Source organism: Caretta caretta, chromosome 9, assembly GCF_965140235.1.
Source record: "Caretta caretta isolate rCarCar2 chromosome 9, rCarCar1.hap1, whole genome shotgun sequence".
NCBI classification, from domain to species: Eukaryota; Metazoa; Chordata; order Testudines; family Cheloniidae; genus Caretta; species Caretta caretta.
In genome coordinates this window covers 77,366,302-77,388,751 of record NC_134214.1, presented here as the reverse complement: position 1 = coordinate 77,388,751, position 22,450 = coordinate 77,366,302, and the positions used below count along the sequence as shown (strand labels likewise).

The window sequence follows — 22,450 nt, the reverse complement described above, 5'->3', positions numbered from 1 at the left end:
AGCCCCCAAGGGGCAGCGTTGGGGAAGGCTGGCCCTGGGCACAGCCAGGGGGCCCCATCCCCTGATCGGCCACGAAAGGGCAGTGGCCGCGAGTCAGTCCCCAAGCTCTGCGCCCCAACCAGTCCCGCCCCCACAACCGGGCTCTGCGGCCTCCCCAACCCCACCCAGGCCGGGCCCTGTGCCCCCCAACCCCGCACCCCCCGTCCGGGCTCTGCGCCCCCCCCCAGTCCAATCCTGCCGGGCTTTGCACCCCCCGGTTCTCTCCTGGGCATTGCTGCTGCCCCCTCTTCTCCTTGACTCTGGGTAGCTACGGGCAGCCCCGGGACACCTGGCCGGGCCCTGGGGCGGGGGCTCGGCGGCCTTTTCGGGGGAGGGGTGGGTTGTGTGGCTTTGACACGAAGCTGCGAACGGCCCCGCGTGTCCGGCCGGGAGCGGAGCCGCCGTGTGAATTGCACCCGAAACTCCCATTGTCCGTCCCCCCGGGGGGTGCCGCGCCCGGCCGCTTTAAGAGCCGGGGGCTGCCGGCCGCCCCCCAGCCCTGCTCCTGGACTCGCCTCGCTCCTCTCCTGAGCGCCGCCCGCTCCTGCGATGGGCTCGAGCTTCCCCGCCCCGCTGCGGCTCACCCTGGCGCTGCTCTGGCAGCTGGGACTCTCCGCGGCGATCCAGTGGCTGTGAGTAGCAACTCAGGGCAGAGGGGTGGGGCGCGGGGCCGCAGCCCATGGCAACCACCCCTCCCGCGGCAGCTGAGAATTGCCCTGCCCGGGGCTCCCCAGCTCAGCTGGAAAATCCCTGTTCCCTAAACCGCTGCCTGGGCTAACCCACCTGGGGACAGGGCAGGCTTGGCCACCCTCCAGGGGAGCGGAGAAGCTGAGCCGGCGGGGAGCTGGCTCCCTTTCTCTGTCCTCTGCCATTTGGCAGTCCAACTCCTCTGCCTTTCCCCCTGGGACAGGGACACTTTCTGTGCGCCATTGTTCCCCTACTGGATTTTAAACTCAACACAGCCATCCCTTTGGAGCCCTTTCCCCTTCTGGCCAACTAGCCACTGCCTGCCTTGGGGCTAGCATGGAAGGATTTTCAGTCTTGCTTTTTAAGTGGCATCTCAAATCAGTCTGACATTTGCCTCTCAGGATACAAGTGTTAGCTGGTCTTTATACCTGCTTAGTTCCACTGAGTTCACACATAGCAATAATGGGCCACATGCAGCCTTGGGTGGGTGGGAGTCTCCATTTGCTCCAGTTTGGCCCTTTGTATGTATGAATAAATACAAGATACACACGTATGTGGCGGTTTATAGCCCAATTTGCAGAAGTTCTGGGCACCAACACTATTTTAAATCAATGGAAGCTGTGGCTGCTCATCCCTCCGAAAATCAGGCCCCGTGTGTCAATGTAACAAACGTGTGAGCTAGAGACATACATTTTAAAGCCCACACGCTGTTCACACTTATTCCCTACACAGTATAAGGGAATGCCTCTAAGGGTGGAGTGCCACCAGGACAACTCCCAGCACTGACAGCAGCAGGACGGACCAGCTTCCCAAGTGCACTGCCCTACAATGTACCTCAGTCTGGATCTGGAGTGGGTGCCTCTAGGCCCAGAGGGGAGTTTAGCTGTCAGGTCTATTCAGTCTAGGTGCCTCTGCTGAGGATGCCAACAAAGGGATGCAATTAGTACCAGCTATGTTTGTTTTAACAATGTTGATTCCAGGCCTGAGACCCACCACCTCTTTTCATGTGGGGGACCACTGAACAGCTGTCACTGATTTGGACCGTAACCAGATTCCTGATCTAGAGGTGAAAGGCCCGGTATCCAGTTACCAATACTCAACACATGGCTCATCTCTCCTCCTCTCCGCCTCAGTAACATCCCTGGTCACAACAAGAGTGGGCTGGCCTCGATTCTCTACCCATGTCTCACTCATATATGGTAATTCCTCTTTCATGACAGAGGGCTGATGGTGAATGGCAGCAGGGTAGCCTGGAACGAGACCCAGCACTGTAAGATATTGGATGGGCTAGTCCCAGACCAATTGCAGCTGTGCCGAAGAAACCTGGAGCTCATGCACAGCATTGTACATGCAGCCAAAGAGACCAAGGGAGTCTGCCAGAAAACGTTCTCAGATATGAGATGGAACTGCTCTTCCATTGAGAATGCACCCAGTTTCACCCCTGACCTCATGAAAGGTAAAGGAAGCTCTGCTATATCATCTGCCATTTCTATACTCTGCTTGCCTAGGCACTGTAGTTTTTCATTCTCCTGCAGTCCTTTCACATGCAAAATTCCCATTGTAGTCAATGGGCCATATTCATGTTGTCAGATACTCTGGAGTAACCATATTGAAGTCACTAGAGAGATACAGAATTTACACCGGTGTAACTGAGATCAGAGTCTGGCCTGGAGCGTGCAGATACTGCAGGATGCAGTCTCAAAGCTAGCTCTCAGTCTGTGTGACTGACATTAACTTCCACATCAAAAAAAGAGCAATTGCTGGAGACCCCCAAACTAGAAGGGGAGAGTTAATCCCAGGGGAAAGTGAAGAACAGAACAAAACAGGATGAAAAAAGATGGCACTAAGAATAGAATCAGAATGAGATGCAGATGGGAGGGGGGCACAAAGGAACTATATTTTCTTTTATACCTGGTTTTGTCCACTTGCTATTGACTCAGAGCAGGACTTTTGCATTCTTGCTCCTGTGAAAGGAATTACTGGCTAGAGCAGGGGTGGGCAAACTTTTTGGCCGGAGGGCCACATCGGGGTTGCAAAACTATATGGAGGGCCGGGTAGGGAAGGCTGTGCCTCCCCAAACAGCCTGGCCCCTGCCCCCTATCCGCCCCTTCCCACTTCCTGCCCTCTGACTGTCCCCTGTCAAAACCCCCGACCCATCCAACCTCCCTCCCCTCCCCGCTCCTTGTCCCTTGACTGCCTGCTCCCAGAACCCCCCACCCCTAACCGCCCCCCCGGGACTCCACCCCCTATCCAACTGCCCCGACCCCTATCCACACCCCCACCCCCTGACAGTCCCCCTGGGACTCCCACACCTATCCACACGCCCGCCCCTAACCACCCCCCTGGGACCTCACCCCCTATCCAACCCCATCCTGTCCCGTGACTGCTCCCCAGGACCCCCTGCCCCTTATCCAACGCCCCTGCTCTCCGCCCTCTTACCGTGCTGCTCAGAGAGCAGGAGCTTGCAGCCCCACGGCCCAGCTGGAGCCAGCCACGCCGCCCAGAGTGCTGGCGGTGTGGCGAGCTGAGACTGCGGGGGAGGGGGCACAGCAAGGGAGGGGCTGGGTACTAGCCTCCCAGGCCAGGAGCTCAAGGGCTGGGCAGGATGGTCCTGCAGGCCGGATGTGGCCCGCGAGCCATAATTTGCCCACGTCTGGGTTGGGGGCAGGGGGGAGTAAGCTGTTTGGAAGGAACTGATAGGGCCCTGTCTCCCTAATGCAATAGGGCTCTGGCCCTAATGGGGGAGGGTGCTGCTATAATAGAAATAATAATCTGTCAGAGGAGATGTACTTGAGCGGTTAAAGTTCATCACTGAGTAAACCATCCTGGATTCTGTTTCTGGAACTGCTGCTGTTTTGCTGTGTGACTTTACAAGTTGCTCTCACTCTCTGCACTTCATTTTCCCTTTCAGTGAAATGGGGAGAATAATGCTGACCTACACCACAGTTTTGTGACGAGTTTGTGAGATTTCACTTTAGAGAGTGAGCGCTTGCATGCATGCTCTGAGATCCTTGGGTGAAAAGAGCTGTAGAAAACCAAGGTACTAATTGTAAACAGCACTGCTCTCTCGAAGGACCCATGTAATGAGGCTGAAGAGAGCGAGCCACTGCTCACTCTGGAGCCCAAATCAGTGTTGCCTGGAGCATCAGCCAAAAGGAAACGCTTCCCTCACGCTCCCTCTCCCCAGGTCCTGAATTCTGATTGCTGTTGTACTGTGCTGAGACCCTTGTGAAACGTACAGTTAGCATCAAATGAACGAGAGGTGGGGATGATTCTGAAGAGTACGTGGTGATTTTCTCTGTATGAAGAAAGCTCTGTGTCACTAGGAATCACGTTGGTATTTCTGGGATTCAGGACTCTTTGGGATTCTTCTTCTTTCTTCACAGGGACCAGGGAATCTGCGTTTGTCTATGCATTGGCTGCTGCTGCTGTCAGTCATTCCATTGCCCGGGCCTGTGCCTCAGGGGAGCTACCTATCTGTTCCTGTGGATCTGTCCCATCTGAGGTGCCTGGGCCTGGCTTCAGGTGGGGTGGCTGTGGGGACAACCTCCGCTATGGCCTCCAGATGGGTTCTGCCTTTGCTGATGGTCCCATGAAGTCCAGCAAGGCAGGAGGACAAGCCACCAGGCTTATGAATCTACATAACAATGCAGTGGGCCGACAGGTGGGTATGGTCACTGGCCACAAAAATTGGCAAGACAGCCACAACCAGGGTACCTCTTTTAAGAAATAACTGGTTATATTGGCTGAGTTGCGGAGGAGGGCTGCAGCCTCTTGCCAGATTGTTGGGAGACCACACATGAATAAATTGGAGAGGCAATCAGTGGGTTAAAGTAACTTTATAATGACCCATTCACACAAACACCTGCCTTACAGAAACAGGGCGGAGTCCCTGTCTTGCTAACCTCCAGGGAGATAATTGCTGGCTATTTATATCTTCCCAGTGGTACATTGAGATCCATCCTGGCTTTGAACCTGCTTTACCCCAGGACCTAACCTGCTATAATAAGAACTGCATGTTCTTCTGTAGGTCTCTGCAGACCTCCACTCCTGGTAGCTAATGGACCTGTGGTGACCAAACATAACCCAACCGAGGGCCTTGCTGATAATTTGCCATGAGCCCACAGGTGGCAATTAATGTGCAAAAATGGAGCAAATAGCAGCTACCCCTCCTGCTTAATACTATGGAGGGATGGCATGCAGAGACTACAGGTCTCCATACATAGCCAGGCTACTTGGAGCAAGATGGGAAACTGCCCACAGCACAACCCTGAATTAATGAGGGGAAACTTCAGGCCCCATTGCAAACTTATGGATGGCACTGGTCCCAAGGACTACCCTCTTATTACAGGGACAGAAAAGCGTAGTAATTGAACCCTTGGATTCCCTGTTAGTCTTGATGCAGGATTTCATGTTTGGCAATGCAGGAAAGCATCCCCCATAGGTACTAAGTGAGATAAGGCCTCCTGGGTGCCAATGACTGACCATGCTTTCTCATATCCTGAAGCCTCCTGTACATGCTCTTCAGAGATCTTCTTGGGATGTATGGGCTGTGGCGGGGAAGGATGAATCCCAGCTTTGGGTTCCTTACTGATTTTATTTCTTTCCAGGTATTGATTGACTCCTTGGAAACCAAGTGTAAATGCCATGGTGTTTCTGGCTCCTGCTCAGTTAAGACCTGTTGGAAGGGGCTGCAAGGTTTGAGTGAAATAGCGGCTGACCTCAAATCCAAGTACCTGGCAGCCACCAAGGTGACCCACCGGCATATGGGGACCAGAAAGCAGCTGGTGCCCAAAGAACTGGACATCAGGCCAGTGAGAGAGGCTGAGCTGGTTTATCTAGTCAGTTCTCCAGACTACTGCACAAAGAATCCCAAACTGGGGTCTCTGGGGACTCAGGACAGGTAAGGACCAGCTACAGATGCCATAGCTTCCCTGTGTTATAACTCTCCCTCTGATATAAGGGGCTCTCATTCTACCTCTGTAGTCTAACCTAGAAACACTCTCTCTAAATCCCTTCTTGTTTGAATGATGTAATCTCTGCTATAACACACACAACATGTCCCATTGCCAGCTTGACTGTGAGTGCATAGGGAGGCTGTAATTGCAAGAGGCTCTGAAATCTCCCTGCATCATTTTAATAAACTCCCTAGCCCCTCTCTTGTCACGCACACCCTACCACAGGCAAACCTTGTAACCATGTAACTCGCTGCAGACTTGAAGACCGTTTGAGGGAGGGGAGAGGATGCAAAAAGTGGAGAGAAGCCCCTTCTCATATGGTATGGTCTTACAAGGGGCCTTCCGTGGTCTAGATTGGGCCCCATCCATCTCCTCTGTTCCACTAGAGCTGATACTAAACCTTGAGTGTTTTGTCGGGAGGAAGCATTTGCCAGTTAGTTAGATGGCAGACCCAGCAAGTGTGGGGATTCCCATGAAACCCAGCAGCTTGTTTATCTCCCCTGGGTACAGGATGGTAGGTGCCCCCATATTCAGGATTCAGCTGTCAAGGCAATGGAAAGTCCAGTAGATTCAACTAGTCCATTCCACAGCCAAGCCCTGCTGCCTGGCATATGAACCTGCTATTCCAGTGGTTCTCAAAACTTTTGTACTGGTGACCCCTTTCACATAGCAAACCTCTGAGTGTGACCCTCCCTTATACATTAAAAACACTTTTTTGTATAACACCATTATAATTCTGGAGGCAAAGTGGGGTTTAGGGTGGAGGCTGACAGCTTACAACCCCCCATGTAATAACCTTGCAACCTCCCCCCCCCCCCCCGAGGGGTTCCAACCCCCATTTTGAGAACCCCTGTGCAATTCAGTGGGTGGAGTCAGAAGCATTTACCCACCCCACCCTGATGAGTCATGAGGAGAATGGTCCTCCAGTCTAAACTCTTCCATAGTCCTTCCTGCATCAAACTGCTCATCATTCCAGTGTCCCTCAGGGAGAAACAGCCCCTCCCAAACTATTCTCTGGTGCCCATGTATGTCTTTCCCTGGAGGCTGAGCAAGTTGTTTCCTAGATTGACCCATCTCAACTCCTATGCCATAACTAGCACCTCAACCCAGCTGTGCCATCACATCCCTAAATCCCCCCAACTCCCCCATCTTTCTTCCACTTTGGCAGGCAATGCAACAAGACCTCTGTGGGCAGTGACAGCTGTAACCTGATGTGCTGCGGGCGTGGCTACAATGCTTACACTGAGAGTGTGGTGGAGAGGTGCCAATGCAAGTACTATTGGTGCTGCTATGTGACGTGCAAGAAGTGCCAGCGGACAGTGGAGAGATACGTGTGCAAGTAATGCAGAGCCCTGGAGCAGCCCAGGCACTGAGAAAGCCCTAAATAACCTATGCTCCGAGACACTCCAGAGCATGTCTGGATATTTAATTAATCACAGGGGAAGTTGTAAGCTTTGGCAAGAAAGGAGGCCATAGTGGAAATCCTCATTGGCATTACCCAGGAAAACACACATTTTTGGGGAAAAGGCCAGGCTTGATGTCTTTAGCCTCACCCCTTCCAGAGCAAGACAGACAGCTGCCTCCTGGGGCTGATCTGGTTTGTTCCAATTCTCAACCTCCAGCTGGGGACAAATAATTTATTACCCTGAATGCATGGATCTCTTTCTCCCCTGAGTTGCCAGCAGCCGTGTCTCTTTGTGGGAAGCTTTTGAAGGGGGCCTGAAAGCCAGGAGTGATGGATGGAAACGGGTGTGGGGAGAGACCAGAGTGAATGCAGGGGAAGAAAGAAGTGCTGCTCCTGAATAAACATGCTGAGGAAATGGTGGGCATACACTTTTGGGGTGGCCACCAGATGCTCCAATTTCAAGACAGGTACATGTTCATTGTCTTCTGCAGCATCACACTTTCTCTCTAACATTAGGATCAGGCTTGGGTGTAGGCTCGTCTCTGACCAATTAATTGCTCCTGGAGAAAGATCTCTGCCACCCTCTCCACTATCAGTGAGATCCATTCCTCTGTCCTTTCATACCAATGAAAGAAAGAGAGAGAGAAATAGAGACATTCTAATATCATGGTGATGGGCATGCTACAAAAACTGAGACAAAAGAAAGGTCCATAGGGGATGTGGGTGGAAATAGTGGGATGGAAAGCGCTATTGAACTTCAGCATGAACCAGTGGGGTCTTGGTAAGGACCAGGCCTGATGCTTCTGCCCCCGAGCTCACACCTGTGAAGTGGAGAAGCCAGTAAATTGGGTGGGACGTTCTCATTCTCACATCCTTTTCTCCCCTCCTCCCTTGCTCCTCCACACCAAGGGTGGCAGCCTGCCCCTGTCTCTGACAGTGCTGACAGTGAGTACTGAGTACATTGGTTCCAGGGCCCCTTTGTAGGGTTTGGAGATGAGACTGAATCTTTTGATTTCTGCTTATTTATTTGGTGCTCTAATAAATTTGTTAGTCTCTAAGGTGCTACAAGTACTCCTGTTCTTTTTGTGGATACAGATTAACATGGCTGCTACTCTGAAACCTTTTAAATAAATAGGTTCGTGTCTCTGCCAATGATGGCCCTAAGCCTCACGTTACACAGGAGGGCTCCCCACTCTGCACACTCCCCCCGCCCCAGAACTCAGCTGGCCACAGAAGGGATGAGGCGAGGCTGTGTCCCCTCTTTGCCTGGTAAAGGGACTGCAAAGCAGACATTCTGTATCCTTTCAGGAGATGAAATGGCAGAGGTGGCTTCATAGTTTAAAGGGAAAGGATGTTTATTTCCATTTGAAGATGCTTTTTTCCCCTCCTTCTGTATCCCCTCTGGTACTGATTCCATACTGCATTTGGCTGTTGTAGCCAGACACAACAAGCTATGGAGCATTTTTCTGGGTTGCTGCAGATCTAATCTCCTAGCAAAGCACTCACTCTTCTGGGATTTATTCCTAGTAGCAGAGCTACTCCAAAACTCCAAAAGCTTGAGTCTGGGGAAATGATCCCTGAGTTGTTTCTGATCTTTATAAATCATGGTTCAAACTGACCTCTGTGAGAGCTGGCAGCTGGAGGAGAGGTCAAAAGTGAGTGACTTTCGAATGGACTGACTCTCTCTCCTCCCCCTGTTGTCTGTGGGTCACACTCCAGCTAGTGCTGGCCCCGACAGCCTCAGTTCTCTCAGAACACACATCAAAGCCAAGATGAAAGCAGAGAGACACCAGCTGCAGCTTTCACAGATTCCTCTTCCTCTGACTGTAAGGGGAAGGCTTTTTCTTTTTTCTAAAAGGCAATATGCTCGGGACATCTGTAGGGTGGGGCACGCTTGTAAACTTAATCAAAATTCTAGGGCAAAGCTCTTGTGGCCCTGGGGATTCTGTGGCAGCTGCTGATACATTTATTTTTTTTTTAAATTGTGGGTTTTTTAATTGAATTAAATATGGAAATGAATAATTCTATCGCTTTGCTTCACTCTCTCGTGTCATGGAATCTGTTCGAACACTTTATTGTACCCAGCCTCTAAACATTAATGTGCTGCAGGTTTTCTATTGATAATGAAAAGCTGCATCTCACCAGTTCTCAGCAGAGATCTGGAGGCAGTTTGAGATAAGCAGATGTGCTGGAAGTTAAAATGATCAGAGGTGAAATAGCTAACTGTTTACAATGAAATGCATATAATTAGATTTCAGTTTAACAACTATTGTTTCAGACAATCTGCAGCCTCAGGCGGATATCTCTGCATCAGCTATGCTTAGGCCCTATGTAGATAGTTTTCTTCACAGCTGCGAAGGTTAGAACGTTAACTTTCTATTTTTAAACAAAAGCTCAAATCTGGAGCTCATGCTTGTGGAGTGTTTGTTCTCACAAAAATTTATTCACAAAGAGAAGGGAGCTTCCAGCCCTGCTGGTTAGAGTGGGCTTCCCACTGTGACTGAGGTGCTGGGCTTTTTGAGCCTGAAACCGGCCAGTATAGCCAGACCTACCCTCCTTTATTCCAGTGAGTTAATATTGGTGCTTAATTAGTAACTTAAACGCCTCCACCATAACCATTTCATTGCTGAATAACTACCCAATCCAACCAGCAGAAGATATTGCCATGCCAGGCATACCATGAGCTGGAAATGCCGGTGAATGGTGTTAATGAAATCTGTGGATACTAAACATTATGGGAGTGGGAGGAGCTATAAACCCCACTGAGCATGGCAGAATGATTTAGTGATGCCAGAAATGTGGGTAGGAAATCACAGAAGGAGAAAGCACACTAGATGTAAATCTCCAGTGATTTGAGAAAAAACAGACTGTTTTGTGCTAAATATGGAAAGGCACCATTTCTGGAGCAGTTAGCGGATAGGCCCCCTCTGTCTGGCACTGATGTGGTTGGCACCTGGGAGGCATCATTCAGGTGTGGGTCCCTCACCACCAGACACATTGGCAAACTGGGGAAAGCTCCAAGCAGGGCAACAATAATAATTGGGGGTTGCAGGGACTGATTAATAATTAGTGATTGAAAAGATTAAAACTCTCATGTGAGGGGAACATGATACATGTGTAATGGAAGGAAGGGTGCAAACACTAAGGACTTATTTAGGGTGGTACAAGGGGATATAAGTAGGTGTCATGGGCTGAAGTTGAGAGGGACAGTGTGCGAATGTGGGGGTGGGGGACAAACCCAGTGTCCAGTCCCCCAGCTCCAATGACTCTTTCATTATTTAGCCATAGTGGAACAGTTTCAGCAAGAGAGGTTGAGGGAGCCCTGCATCACAATATCCTATGGTTCCCCTGAGAGGCATGGGAGACCCCGGTTCAAAAATCTTTTCTCTGCTGCTGGCAGAGAGGTAGGCTTGTCTCTTACAGCCAAAGTGAGTGCTCTAACCACTGGCCTAAAAGTTATGAAGTGGGCACTGGCGCTCCCACCACCTCCTCTGGCCAGATTTTGAATAGGACCTGATCTGGTAGACAGCCTCTGAGCACACCTGCTGGATTGGGTCTGATCTAGGCAAATGAATGCCTCTCTTCCCCCAGTTCATGAATCACTGGGGGTCAGGCAAGAAATAGATCTCCGGATGCCTAGAATGAGACGACAGCGTGGATCCCAACAGGACAGAAACTTCGGTGCCTACAGGGTTAAAGCTGGAGTTTTGTAGACAGCTAAGTAGTACCATTGTGAATTGGGGTCAGAGTGTTGAAAGAAAAAAAATCTCCATCTCTGTTCTCCTTTATCCCATCACTTTCGCGGTGGACAACAGCACCATAACACCCTGCTAAGATATTGCAACAAGAGGGATTGTCCCTGGGGATCTTCAGCTGAACAATGGTGATGAGTCAACACAGATGAGTAAGATAGAGAAGGGGTGCTGGGTCTTAGCTTGAAGAACCTCTCTTGTTCCAAAAGTAGGTGGAAGGGGCAGCTAGTGAAATGGCCTTGGGGAGGCTACCAGAAGACAAATACCCATCTTTGTGGCTAGGCATGAGTTGAGGAACACCACCTGTAGCAAGGCAGGAATCCATTCCTGATCTGAGTCCCCTGTCATAATTACAGGACTAGCTAAACCTCTGTCCCCTTTGTGGCTGTGTCTGAGTGTACTCACTTCAGGGGTACAGAACACCCCCTTCAGGTGCTGGGCCTCATGGCTTTACCTTTCCAGGGGTGGAATTCTGCAATTCTCCCACTTTTTGACTGGGCTGTAGGCTATCCTGTGTATCCCCTGTGCTAACCCAACAGGTGTGGCTGGGTTCAGCACCTACAGTTCTTCCCTTTAGGAGTCTGACCAGTGGTGAACAGAGTGACCAAACAGCCTTCTTAAACCAAAAGTGTTTTATTTTAGCAATAGGAACAAAGTATTTAGAGAAAAATGTAACCGCAGTCAAGCACATGGCAACAACTTTCTCCTGGCCACAGTAAGAGTGGGCTATTTAGTGCCCTGGCTGGAGACCTGTTATGCAAGGAGCAAGGGCTTGGTGAATAATTATGCCATGAAAATGGCTTATGTTAGTAAGGAAACAACCAACAGCTGGGACCCCACCAGAAATAATATCCACTGAGATGTTGGCTCATCTGACTGCTCTAGTGGACAAGACAGCTGGAGACTGCAGCCATGCTATCTGCAATCCCAGATACATTTTAAAAATGTGAAGGATAAACAAACAAATCATCATTAATTGAAGCTGGTGCATTTCTAATCACTGTGGCCTTCTTTCTCCCCTGTCCCTCCACACTGGACCACTTGTTTTTTTTTTCTTTTTTGCTTTTGTGGCTGGTTTTCTGGGCACTGGGTCCAGTTCGGATTCATTCATGTTTAGTATGTGTAGCGTCCCAGAGACTATTTCTGAGGTGGGCTTTTAAATCAGCTTTTTGCTGTGGAAGAGATGGGAAGTGGTCTTATCTGTAGATCCTTAAATAATTGCTCTTTTCTCATTTGCATTCCTCAGCAAAGTGTCTGCAAGGAGGATGGGATAAGGAGGGAGGAGCCAGCAGAATACACCCCCACAATCTGTAGTCTCAGGGGAAGTCACTTTCCAGAGCTTATTGAACGTTGGTTAGGTTTACAACTTTCACTTGCTGCTCAGTTCACTGGGAGTTGAGTCCTGTCTGCTGCACTAAACTAGATTACAGGGTCTTGGCTTGGGGAGGGTTGTAAGGGGCTGGAAGGAAAGGAAACCTCCTTTTCCAACCAAAGGCAGCTAGTCAGCTGCCACAGCAGCCTCAGGTCTGTGTGTCACCTCTCTTCCCCAATAGGGGAGCAGATAAAGGATCTGGGTAGTAGTGGATCCCTGGCCCTCACCCCTCCACTGATGGTAGTTCCACAACGCTAGAGAAGGTAGGTTTGTGTGTGGTGGGGTGTGTTGAGGACTCGAACCCAAAATGAACCAGGTCAAAACTCCCGTGCTGTCTGGGGTTCAAGTCCTTAACAGGTGGAACTCTCTTTTTACCAGAAATCTTTAAGCAGCCCCTAATTTGCATGAAATAGAGCAGATTGTAGCTTCTATTTGTTTATTCCTGCAGCTGGAGGCTTATCATAGTGTGAGCAAGAGCTTGGTGAATGATTACATATATGTGCAGGAGAACCATTTTTGCTTCTGCGTACTATGGTCATTATTTAATATGAAGGGGCAGCCTGCAAAGACATGTGCCACTAGGCAATGCTCAGTCACTATCTAAGCAGTTAGGCTGCATGCTCATACCTGTAGTCATAACTGGCTGTGCCTATGTTGAATATAAAGGCAGATACAGGCCTTATCCAGCCTACAGCCCATACTTTGGCCACCCCTGCTGAAAGTGGCTCTGTAAATTTAATCAAGAGTCCTGAAAAAGAGCTTGCTGTAGCTTGAAAGCTCGTATCTCTCACCAACACAAGTTGGTCCAATAAAAGACCACCCACCTTGTCATTGAAAATCTAACTCATTTTAGACCTATGAGGGCAGCAGGTGAAAACAGGACTCATCGCTCACAGTAGGGGAAGTGCCTGGGCTCCTGACAATTCAACAGCACAGGTAGGAGCCTGCCCACACTGCTGGGTGGACCTGCTTGCTCACTCTAGACAAGGCCTGGGGCATAGTCTCAGCTTCCTATTATTTCCTTTCATCTCTCTCTAGGATCCATTTGGCTAATGTTGATAATGCTCCTCTAGGCCTATTTGACCCCACCCCAGATAATCTACACTGAAACTGCTCACGCACAATGCAAAGGGGAGGGGTGCTGAGGTGGTGTTCTATGCCAACCATCAGCAGGTTTGTAATTAGAGAGCACCACTTCAAAGAGGGAGCAGCAGATCTGGAGAGCAGTTACTGAGCCTGATAAGAGAAAAGGCACTTCATGGGATTTCCTTTAGTTCTGGGCAAGGGATTTATTCTTGTAGGAGCTGGCAAGTTCCAGTTAGCAGACAAAGCAAGGCCATCAGATAGGAAAGATGGAAATGGCCTTTGTCTTCTCTTCCCTGTTTCTAAATGGAGCAGGGCCCCTTACCCTCCTCCTGAAGGGGTCAGCTCTGCAGTGTGGGGGGCCTCTAGCTTCCTTCAACCCCGCATATATTATTGTTGTCCTGGGGAATCATAAAAGATTAGGGTTGGAAGAGACCTCAGGAGGTCATCTAGACCAACCCCAATTAAATCATCCCAGCCAGGGCTTTGTCAAGCCAGGCCTTAAAAATCTCTCCTCCTCCCTAAGTAGCCCATTCCAGTGCTTCACCACCCTCCTACTGAAATAGTTTTTCCTAATATCCAACTATGAAATAACTCAGTTGTTACATACCAACAATTGCATCTTTAGGGCAGGTTCTGTCATGCTGCTTAGTTCAGACTCTGTACTAATTTTTAAACAAGACTTGCCCATAGTGACATCAACTCCATAAACACCTTCTGGAGGGTCTGTGGATTCACTGACAAGGGGTAGGTTTGCTCATACCATGCAGACACACATACATTTGGGAGTGGGAAGAGTTGTTTCACAGGGCTGGAAATCCTGCTAAATTGAGAACAGCTGAAGCTTCCTCACTGGGGGAAGGGGGAAAAGAAGAGTTCTGCCCTTCCAGGTGGAAGAAATTAAGGGCTTGATTCTTGTTAATACCAAACATATGCCTCTCTGGTTTAGCTGATCCAGGACAATAAAATGACAGGGTCCTCATTACTGAGCTAACCTTAGTACTCAGAACTCTAACAGGCTGGAGGACCTGTTTAAGACCAGAAAGCAGATGACCCTATGAGAAAGGAAAGAGCAGCTCCCTGTCTCTATCTCCCCATCCCAAGCCAAAGGGAGATGAACAAATGACTGGCTTATGCTCTACAAGAAGTTGACTCCTGCTTGCCTTTTCCTCTGGTGGTTATCCTGCTGAGACTCCACTGCAGCTGGTTTGAAGTCTGAGTCTCTGTTTATGAACTGACAGGTGGGAGTTGTTTCACAATTCATAGCTTCTGTCTGTTGAGTTCACACCATGGGCTCATCTTATTCCATCCCATAAACTCCCTGTGGACCACTGTCCCATCCCTCTCTATTTCAAGAGTTCCCTGCAACTCCCTACCACCTTCTCCCTCATCCCTGGTGCTCTCTGTGCACCCCCATATTAGGGTCCTATATTCTCTCCCTGCATGCCACGGCATGTGAGGATTTATTTATTTTGGCCTCACTCAACCCTCCTGTTAGGCAGCCTTTGGATATGCAAGGATCACTGACCTGATTGCTGAAAAACAGCCATCTGTGGAGCATGGTATTAAACACCTGTGAATTGATGCTGTTAAGGACAGGACGTGAAGTAGAATCCTTTATCTGAGTGAAAATGCAGGAGGCATTTAGGGAGCTAGAATTCATGCCCATTGAAATTTGTCCAGCAGCCTGGGTTCAGCATGATGACTTCTCAGAAAATGCTATGAGTAGTCAGGGGCTTGGTTTGATGTCCTCTGAAAATTGGCACCTTCAACAGCAGCATGATGCTTCCAGCTCCAGGACTGGGTTGTGGTAGAGAAATAAAACTGGCAAGAGATTGGGTCTGTGCTGATCAGAGCCTGGCTCATGTGTTATTGCCAGGAAACTGGATCATACTAGTCACGTTCTCTGTGAGGCTTAGGGCAAACTACCATGTGTAGATCTCTCTGATTCTGCTAACATATCGTGGGCACCTAGCAGTCTGGGAAGGAAGAGCCTGTGTCTACACTAGACTTTTTTCCTAACATTTCCCACTGGTGCTGCCAGCAGTTAGCTTCAGCAGTGGGAGGCCAGCTCCTGCTATTCTAATCACTATGCTGTCTAATCCAGCTCAGAGCAGGTCTAGATGACACAATGGTTAAACTGCTGGAGGAGCCAGTCTACCCCACAAGTCCTTCTGTTGCTATCACCTGGAGATCTGCATGTCCTAGAAGAGGATTACATTGTTGAAATCCCAGTAACGGAGTGGTTCAATGGGAGGTACTCTCCCCTCTTAACTAATCAATGTGCTGAACAGCTAGAGGTACTGTCTTTCTGATGAGAGAAACTGGTTGTAATGTCACATTACATTGTCTTCTTAATCCCTTTCCCCCGCCCCCGTTGGATAGAGGATTCTCCTCCTCTTCCTCTGCTAGTCTGCTGTGTGGTGTCCCACTCAAGAGATGGCTGCATTTATGCAGCGGGTAAAATGATTAAATAGAGAGTGTATAATTGATTAGTAAAGAGGTTTAGGATCCATTTGGATGACAGGCAACAGAAATTTAAAACAAAATATTACTTTTAAGAAAATCTACACCTTTCTAGGCCTGAATCCATGTCTGACCTGGATTGTCTGTGTCTGATTTAGATCATGAGCTACTTATTATTTATTATTAATAATCCAGTACAGAAAAAAACTTCTTTAAAAAAAACCCTGCAGCAGCACTAGCTCTAATACACAAGCAGCATCAAGGTAAATTGGTCTTAGCATTTTGCAATAGGTGCTTCTGGCTCCTTCAAGGGAGGGGAGAGGCCAAAACCTGAACCCACACTTCACCAAGAGTTACTTTAATCTCTGGGATGAGACACGGTACGTGGGGGAGTTGCACCTCACTGAGAGACCAATCTCAAAGGCTGCTGTGGTCTTGGTTGGCTTTTCCCACCAAAACAATGAGCAGTAGCAGCAGCCGTTCTGTCAGGCATCTCCTGCTCTTTCAGTCTTGCAATGAATTAGCTCCCTCTGGCGAAGTGTAACAGGCAAAGCATGTCAATGGACCATGTGTCTGTGTCCAGCATGTGTATCTAGTATAGCCAATATGTGATATTTCAGTTTTATAAAGCTTTTCTTGGAAAAGATTCCCTGCTCTTCTCCCATCACACAATAGGACTATGGGTGCAGCACCCAGATTTTCATTTGCACTGTAATTTCCTTAATGGGGAAAAGTGAGACTAATAATGGTCTAACAAATACATCTCCAGAGAACTGTGGGAAGAAAATCAGAGCAAAAATCATGGGAAAAGGTAAGAAAATTAGCTTCAGGAAAGCTAGGTTTTCTCTGCATTAAAAATAACATTGGTTTAAAATGGGTGCCCTGCTACTTTGCCATTTTGCTAACAAGGGAAGAGGCATAGCAAAGCTTGTAAATAAAACTGTCTATAATAGATCATTTTCATGTATCCACCAAAAGCTTGGGGTAGATACACAGCCCGCATATAAGGCACTAACATCAAACAAACAAGCTTCCTAACAGTTACATGCACAGAGCCCCCCTGTGGGACCATGAGAGCAGGAGTCATAACCAGGCTGGCAGGAACAGACTTCTCTCAGAGTTTTGCCCATGGAAACTTCCTGAAATTCACAGTTCATTTACCTGAACATATAGAGGATGAGACTTTGCCCTGTACACAGACAAATGGTATATTCCTGAGGAAAAAATGTTCTTTGATAATGGTCAAGGTTTAGAAATGCTGCTCCAGACATGTACAAAGGTACAATTTATTTTAAAAAATAACCACCAAAACGTTAAAACTATGGCAATAACCCATAAGGTGAAGTATACATTGAAACTATAGAAATCAGTATATTGGTGCTTAGATACAAGTGATAGGCAGCAACCAAAATCCTAATAGACACTTTCATCTTGCCTACACTTGGATTTTTGAGCCTGTAATTTCCAGATGGTACAGCTCCACTTGTGATAGCACTGCTGGAAGCTGCAGCATCACCCAGGCCTGGACACTTTTATCATTGAGTCCTCTAACTCTGATGATTTGCTCCAAACAGAAGTGTGATCATATGAACATAGGAACTGCCAGACTGGATCAGACCTGCAGTCCATCTAATCAAGTATTCTGTCACACTGGCCAATACCAGATTCTTCAGAGAATGGCATAAGAACTCTGCAGTGGGTATATGTGGAACAATCTGCACCCCTCATAGGTTTCATCCTGATTTCTAATAGTTTGAGATTGATGTAAAACCAAAGCCACAATGCTTAATAACCATTCAAAATTGTAATGAATAATTATTCTGGATATTCTTTATATCTATTGTGGTAAACCCAGGACAAACAGCTACAAAAGGGGGATAGTAATTAGTCCCAGAGGTTTAAAAGGCCCTTCCCTATCCACTGAGAAGAGAGAACCACAGGGCAATAAGGTGCAGCTGGAAAAGGGGTTGCTAGGGAACCAATTAGGTTCAGCTGACTCCAACTACCGGGACCTTTTTAAACCCTCCTCTGGGTGGTAGGAGAGAGAGTGAGAGAAGCAGGGAAGTTGCCAGTAGGCTGTTTGTAGCAAGACACTAGACCTTCCCAGTAGGGAGGCTGCACTCGCTCCCTAGAAAGGAAGGAAAATAAGTACAAGGGACTGACTGAGGAGAGGAGTAGCAGGACCTTGTGCCACCCACAAGGATTTGCCTCAAACCTAAAAAGGACTGAGGTGAACAAGGTATTTTGCCACACTGTGTAAATTCCCAATCCCTTTTGGAATCTTGTCAAGATTTTAGCCTCCATCTCTTCCACTGGCAATGAGTGCTATGGCTTAAACAAATCATGCATGAACAAGAATTTCTTTTTAACAGTTTTGAATTTCCTACTTTTTAATTTCACTTACTGTCTTGTTCTTAGATTATAAAACAAGGAGAATTGAAGCTCTCAATCTACCTTCCCTATAACACTGATACTTCTATCATACGCCCTCTTATTTGTCTCCTTTGTAAGGTAAATAATCCTAGTCTTTTCAATCACTCCTCTCATGAGTTTTTCCATATCTTTGATCATTCTCATTGCTCTTCTCTGACCCCTGTCTCTAGTTCTGCAATATCCTTTTTGAGATGGAATGACTAGTACCATACACAGAATTGCAGGTGAGGCTGCACTGTTGATTTATATATTCCACTTCAGTGAACCGTAAGGTAACATTGGGGATTTCCAGGACCTTGAATATTTGTCTTCGCTCTTGCAGAGAAAAGAAAAGAAAAAAGAGAAGGGAAGGGGTAGGTTCTTTCACCTCAAAAGGACCACTAGGAAACTAGGGCCCTTCCTTCCTGAACGAGGCATATCAACCAAAACCAACACTGAAAACAAAAAAAGAAAGGGAATAAACAGCCTCTCTCTGATCCTAAACAACCCTCAGGGGTTTTCCGTGTATTTACGCGGTTCACTGCTTCCTTGCACTTCAGAGTATAATTAGACAAGTAACAAAACAAAATCTCTTTCTGAGATCCTTTACCCTTCCACGGCATAATCTAAAACTTTCCCCTCCAGTATGCAGTCAGTACCATACTAAAATCTTAAATAACCAAAGGAAAACCCCTGCCAACAACTTTTTTTGGAAGCTGGCCCCAAAGGTACTTCTAGTTAAAATAAGGTCCCTTTTTCTTTAGAGCAGATATTTTGACCAAAACCCTCATAGAAATGCTAAAGGAAAAAGAAGAGGGAACACTCAACCCACCCATTTCTCAGATGTTCCTGATCTTGGACTCTAGAAAGCAGTGGTGAGTTGGAGCCAGTTCGCACCGGTTCGTGAGAACCAGTTGTTAAATTTAGAAGCCCTTTTAGAACCGGTTGTTCCACGAGGGCTTCTAAATTTAACCGGCCAAAAGTGGTGCCTTAGGCACCGACTCCATGGGTGCTCCAGCCCTGGAGCACCCAAGCGGAAAATTTGGTGGGTGCACCCACCACCAGCTCCCCGGCCCCAGCTCACCTCTGCTCGGCCTCTGCCTCCTCCCCTGAACGTGCCGTCCCGCTCTGCTTCTCCGCCCCCCAGGCTTCCCGCGAATCAGCTGTTTGCGTGGGAAGCTGGGGCAGGCTGAGAAGGAAGCAGCAGCTTCCTGCTCAGGCCCAGGGAGGCGGAGGTGAGCTTGAGCGGGGGAGGGGGGGCACGAGGAGGGCCGCCCACACAACAGCAGGTAACCCCGGGGGGGGGGGGGGGGGCATGCAGTGGAACCGCTCCCTGCCCCAGCTCACCTCCGCCACCCTCAGCCTGAGCGGGAAGCTGTGGCCTGCTTCTCAGCCCTCCCCAGCTTCCCACCAAACAGCTAATTTGCGGGAAGCCGGGGGGGTGGGGGGAGGTGGAGAAGCAGAGCGGGGCGGAGGTGAGCTGGGGCCGGGTGCGGGGTGGGGAGCTGCCGGTGGGAGCTCTGCACCCACCAATTTTCCCCGTGGGTGCTCCAGCCCCGGAGCACCCAGGGAGTCGGCGCCTAAGGCGCCATTTTTGATGTGATCAGTGGGGGGAGCGGCCGCTCCCCCGCCCCTAGCAGCCAGAGGGACCTGCCGGATACTTCCTGGGAGCTGCCCTAGGTAAGCACCGCCGGGACTCCCCATCTCACCCCCCGGCAGGTGCCTCTGGCTCTTAGGGGTGGGATGGGCACCCACTACGGTGGCCCACAAAACCCTCCTGCCCGGTTCTGGGGGCAGTTAGGGGACAGGGGAGGGGGGTGGATGGCCCAGGGATCCTGGGGGGGCGTCAAGGAACGCAGGGGGGTTGAATGGGGCAGGAGTCCCAGGGGGCGGGGGTGGGCAACGACCCCCTCGTGGGGTGAGGAGGGAACCCGTTGTTAAGATTTTGGCAGCTCATCACTGCTAGAAAGACAACACACAAAGTGTTTGTCTGCATTCACTAAATTACCCTGACTTCATAGTCTTTTTTTCAAGAGCACAATAACCCTTTCTGAGACCACATAGCCTCCACTCAAGGAGACAATTGCAACCCCATGCAGTGTCTTTGGGGACCACTGTATTAAATATATGAAGACAAAAAGTGGGGGCGAGGGCTTTAAGTACAAAAAGGCTGACTTAAACTGACACAGAATTTTCTTTCTGATCCAGCAAAATTTTTATCTAAGGGAGCTCCATGCCTGCTGAAGGCTTGGAAAGGCTTTGGCACCATAAGTAGAGCCCTACATGGATACCAAATTTATATCTACAGGTGTAGATACCTAAGGAGCTGCAGGGCTCTACCAGGAATGGCAAAAGCAGCCACATGTCCAGCCACTGCTTGCAGGAGCCAGCGCCCCATGCGGGCAGCTCCTCTGGTGTAGCTGTACTGCCTATAGCCTTGCCCATGGGAGTGGGCACGAGGCTCAATGACTTGCCTGTTCCTGATCTAGCATGACTCGGGACAGCTGCGACTGAGCCTGGTGCCTGCCCCAGTGGGTGAGGATGGTACAGCCATGCCAGAGGAGCTGCCCACGTGAGGCGCTGGCTCCTGCGAGCAGTGGCCAGAAATGTGGCTGCTTTCACTGCTGCTGTTCCTGGGAGAGCCCTGCAACTCCTTGGATATCCGCTTTATATCTGCATCCGCGGATATACATTTGGTATCCGCACAGGGCTCTACCCATAAGACTGATGGGTGAATCCTGGTATGTTTAGTGTGTGTTTAAACTTGTTTAATGTTTTTATACATTTTTTCTGTAATGCTTTTACCTTAAGAATAAAGGTACTGCTGAGAAAGCTGTGTGGTCACTTGTAACTGGTGGCAATATACTGGTCATTGTCCTTGAAGAAAAAAGCACAGCCCAGGTGCTGGCCATTAGGCAGACTGACTTGCAGGGAACATCACAGTGTAAGGTAGGGGGCTGTGTAACCTTAAAACCTCCCACTCAGAAGGGAGTGGAACAAGGGTCTCTACCCATAGACAAGTGAGGGCAAGGGTCCTGAAACCTAAGTGGCTACTCCTGGAGTTTCCATATATACATTTGTAGTTTACCCTGGACTGACACTGACTAATGCACAGAAACCATTTAGCTTCTCAGCAGTGTCCTTACCTTCAATAGTCCTCTTTAATAGTCCAGTGGTCCCACCAATTCTTTCTCAGGTCTTGTCTACACTACATAATTTTGTTGACAAAAGTCAGCTTTTGTCAACAAAATAGTGGAGGTGTACACACTGAAATGCTCCTCCTGCCTATGTAACTCCCTTGCTAACATAATAAATAAATAAATAACCAACATAATAAAACCACCTTGATGAGAGGCATAGGGCTTATATTGATGTAATTAAGGTGACAGTGTCTGCGTAGACATTGCGTTTCTTATATTGGCTGTTGGCTGTCATTCTTGTAAATTTCATGGCTGGGAGTGGGAAGGCGAGAAGTCCTGCACCACTGCTCCCAGATGGGAACATGGAGATGAGAAGCCCCAGGGAGCAGCTGGGCTCCCGGTGGGGAGCTGTGCAGAGCTGAGAGTTCTGGGTCTGTTTCCCACACTGCCCCTCTTCAGTCGATGGAAGCGCTCCTGGTGAGGATGTGTTCCACTGACAGAAAGAGGGTAGTGTGGACATCAGCCACCGCAGTAATTAATGCTGTGGCTATAAATCGACTTAACATAGGTCAATTTAAGATTGTAGTGTAGACATAGCCTCAGGCTTCCTGATTCTGATATAAGGTATTAAAACAAATGAGATTCTTTAGCTATTTGCTCTTCAAATTCCATTTTGACCTTTCTAACTTCTCTACTGCTTATTGCCTGCAGTAATTTATGCTCCTGTTTCTTGGCCTCATGAGGGACTGACTTACAGATTCTGAAGGATTTTTGTTTGGCTCAAATAGCCTCTCAAACATTGGCCTTTTAGCTATACTGGTTTCCTCCGTGCTTCCTAGTTCCTTTTTTATCCAGCAGTATACATAACTTCTGAGACTCCATTATTGTTTTTTCTTAATAGCATCCCAGTTACCTCTAAGGATTTTATTTCACTTTTAGCTTTAGGGTGTTTTTGACTAACCTCATTTTACTGAAAATTTATTTTCTAAAGATAATCTGTGGATTGTGGAAAGTGATGTCATGTGTCAATATGAGATGTGTTACAGGCATGGTAGTGATCCGAAGTCTTTAGCATGTCAGATTTTTCTAGTGTGAAGATGGTCATGGAGTTTTAATAAAAGCTAAATTAAGGAAGG

At 48.6% G+C, this 22,450-nt stretch overlaps 1 protein-coding gene across 1 annotated transcript; it reads left to right on the top strand.

The window, feature by feature from the left end:
• Positions 1–228: 228 nt before the first annotated feature.
• Positions 229–9,111, top strand: LOC125642371 (protein Wnt-11b). The gene is made up of 5 exons (XM_048863607.2): positions 229–671; positions 1,947–2,182; positions 4,113–4,390; positions 5,337–5,629; positions 6,853–9,111. The coding sequence occupies exons 1-5, from the start codon at positions 589–591 to the stop codon at positions 7,025–7,027; spliced, it is 1,065 nt and encodes a 354-aa protein (XP_048719564.1). The 5' UTR covers positions 229–588; the 3' UTR covers positions 7,028–9,111.
• Positions 9,112–22,450: the final 13,339 nt, after the last annotated feature.

Excerpts from the sequence above, each read along its gene's own strand:
- LOC125642371 (XM_048863607.2), top strand. The coding sequence starts at position 589 with ATGGGCTCGAGCTTCCCCGCCCCGCTGCGGCTCACCCTGGCGCTGCTC. Across the intron at positions 672-1,946 it reads TCCGCGGCGATCCAGTGGCT|AGGGCTGATGGTGAATGGCA; the intron begins GTGAGTAGCAAC and ends CTTTCATGACAG. Across the intron at positions 4,391-5,336 it reads ACAATGCAGTGGGCCGACAG|GTATTGATTGACTCCTTGGA; the intron begins GTGGGTATGGTC and ends ATTTCTTTCCAG.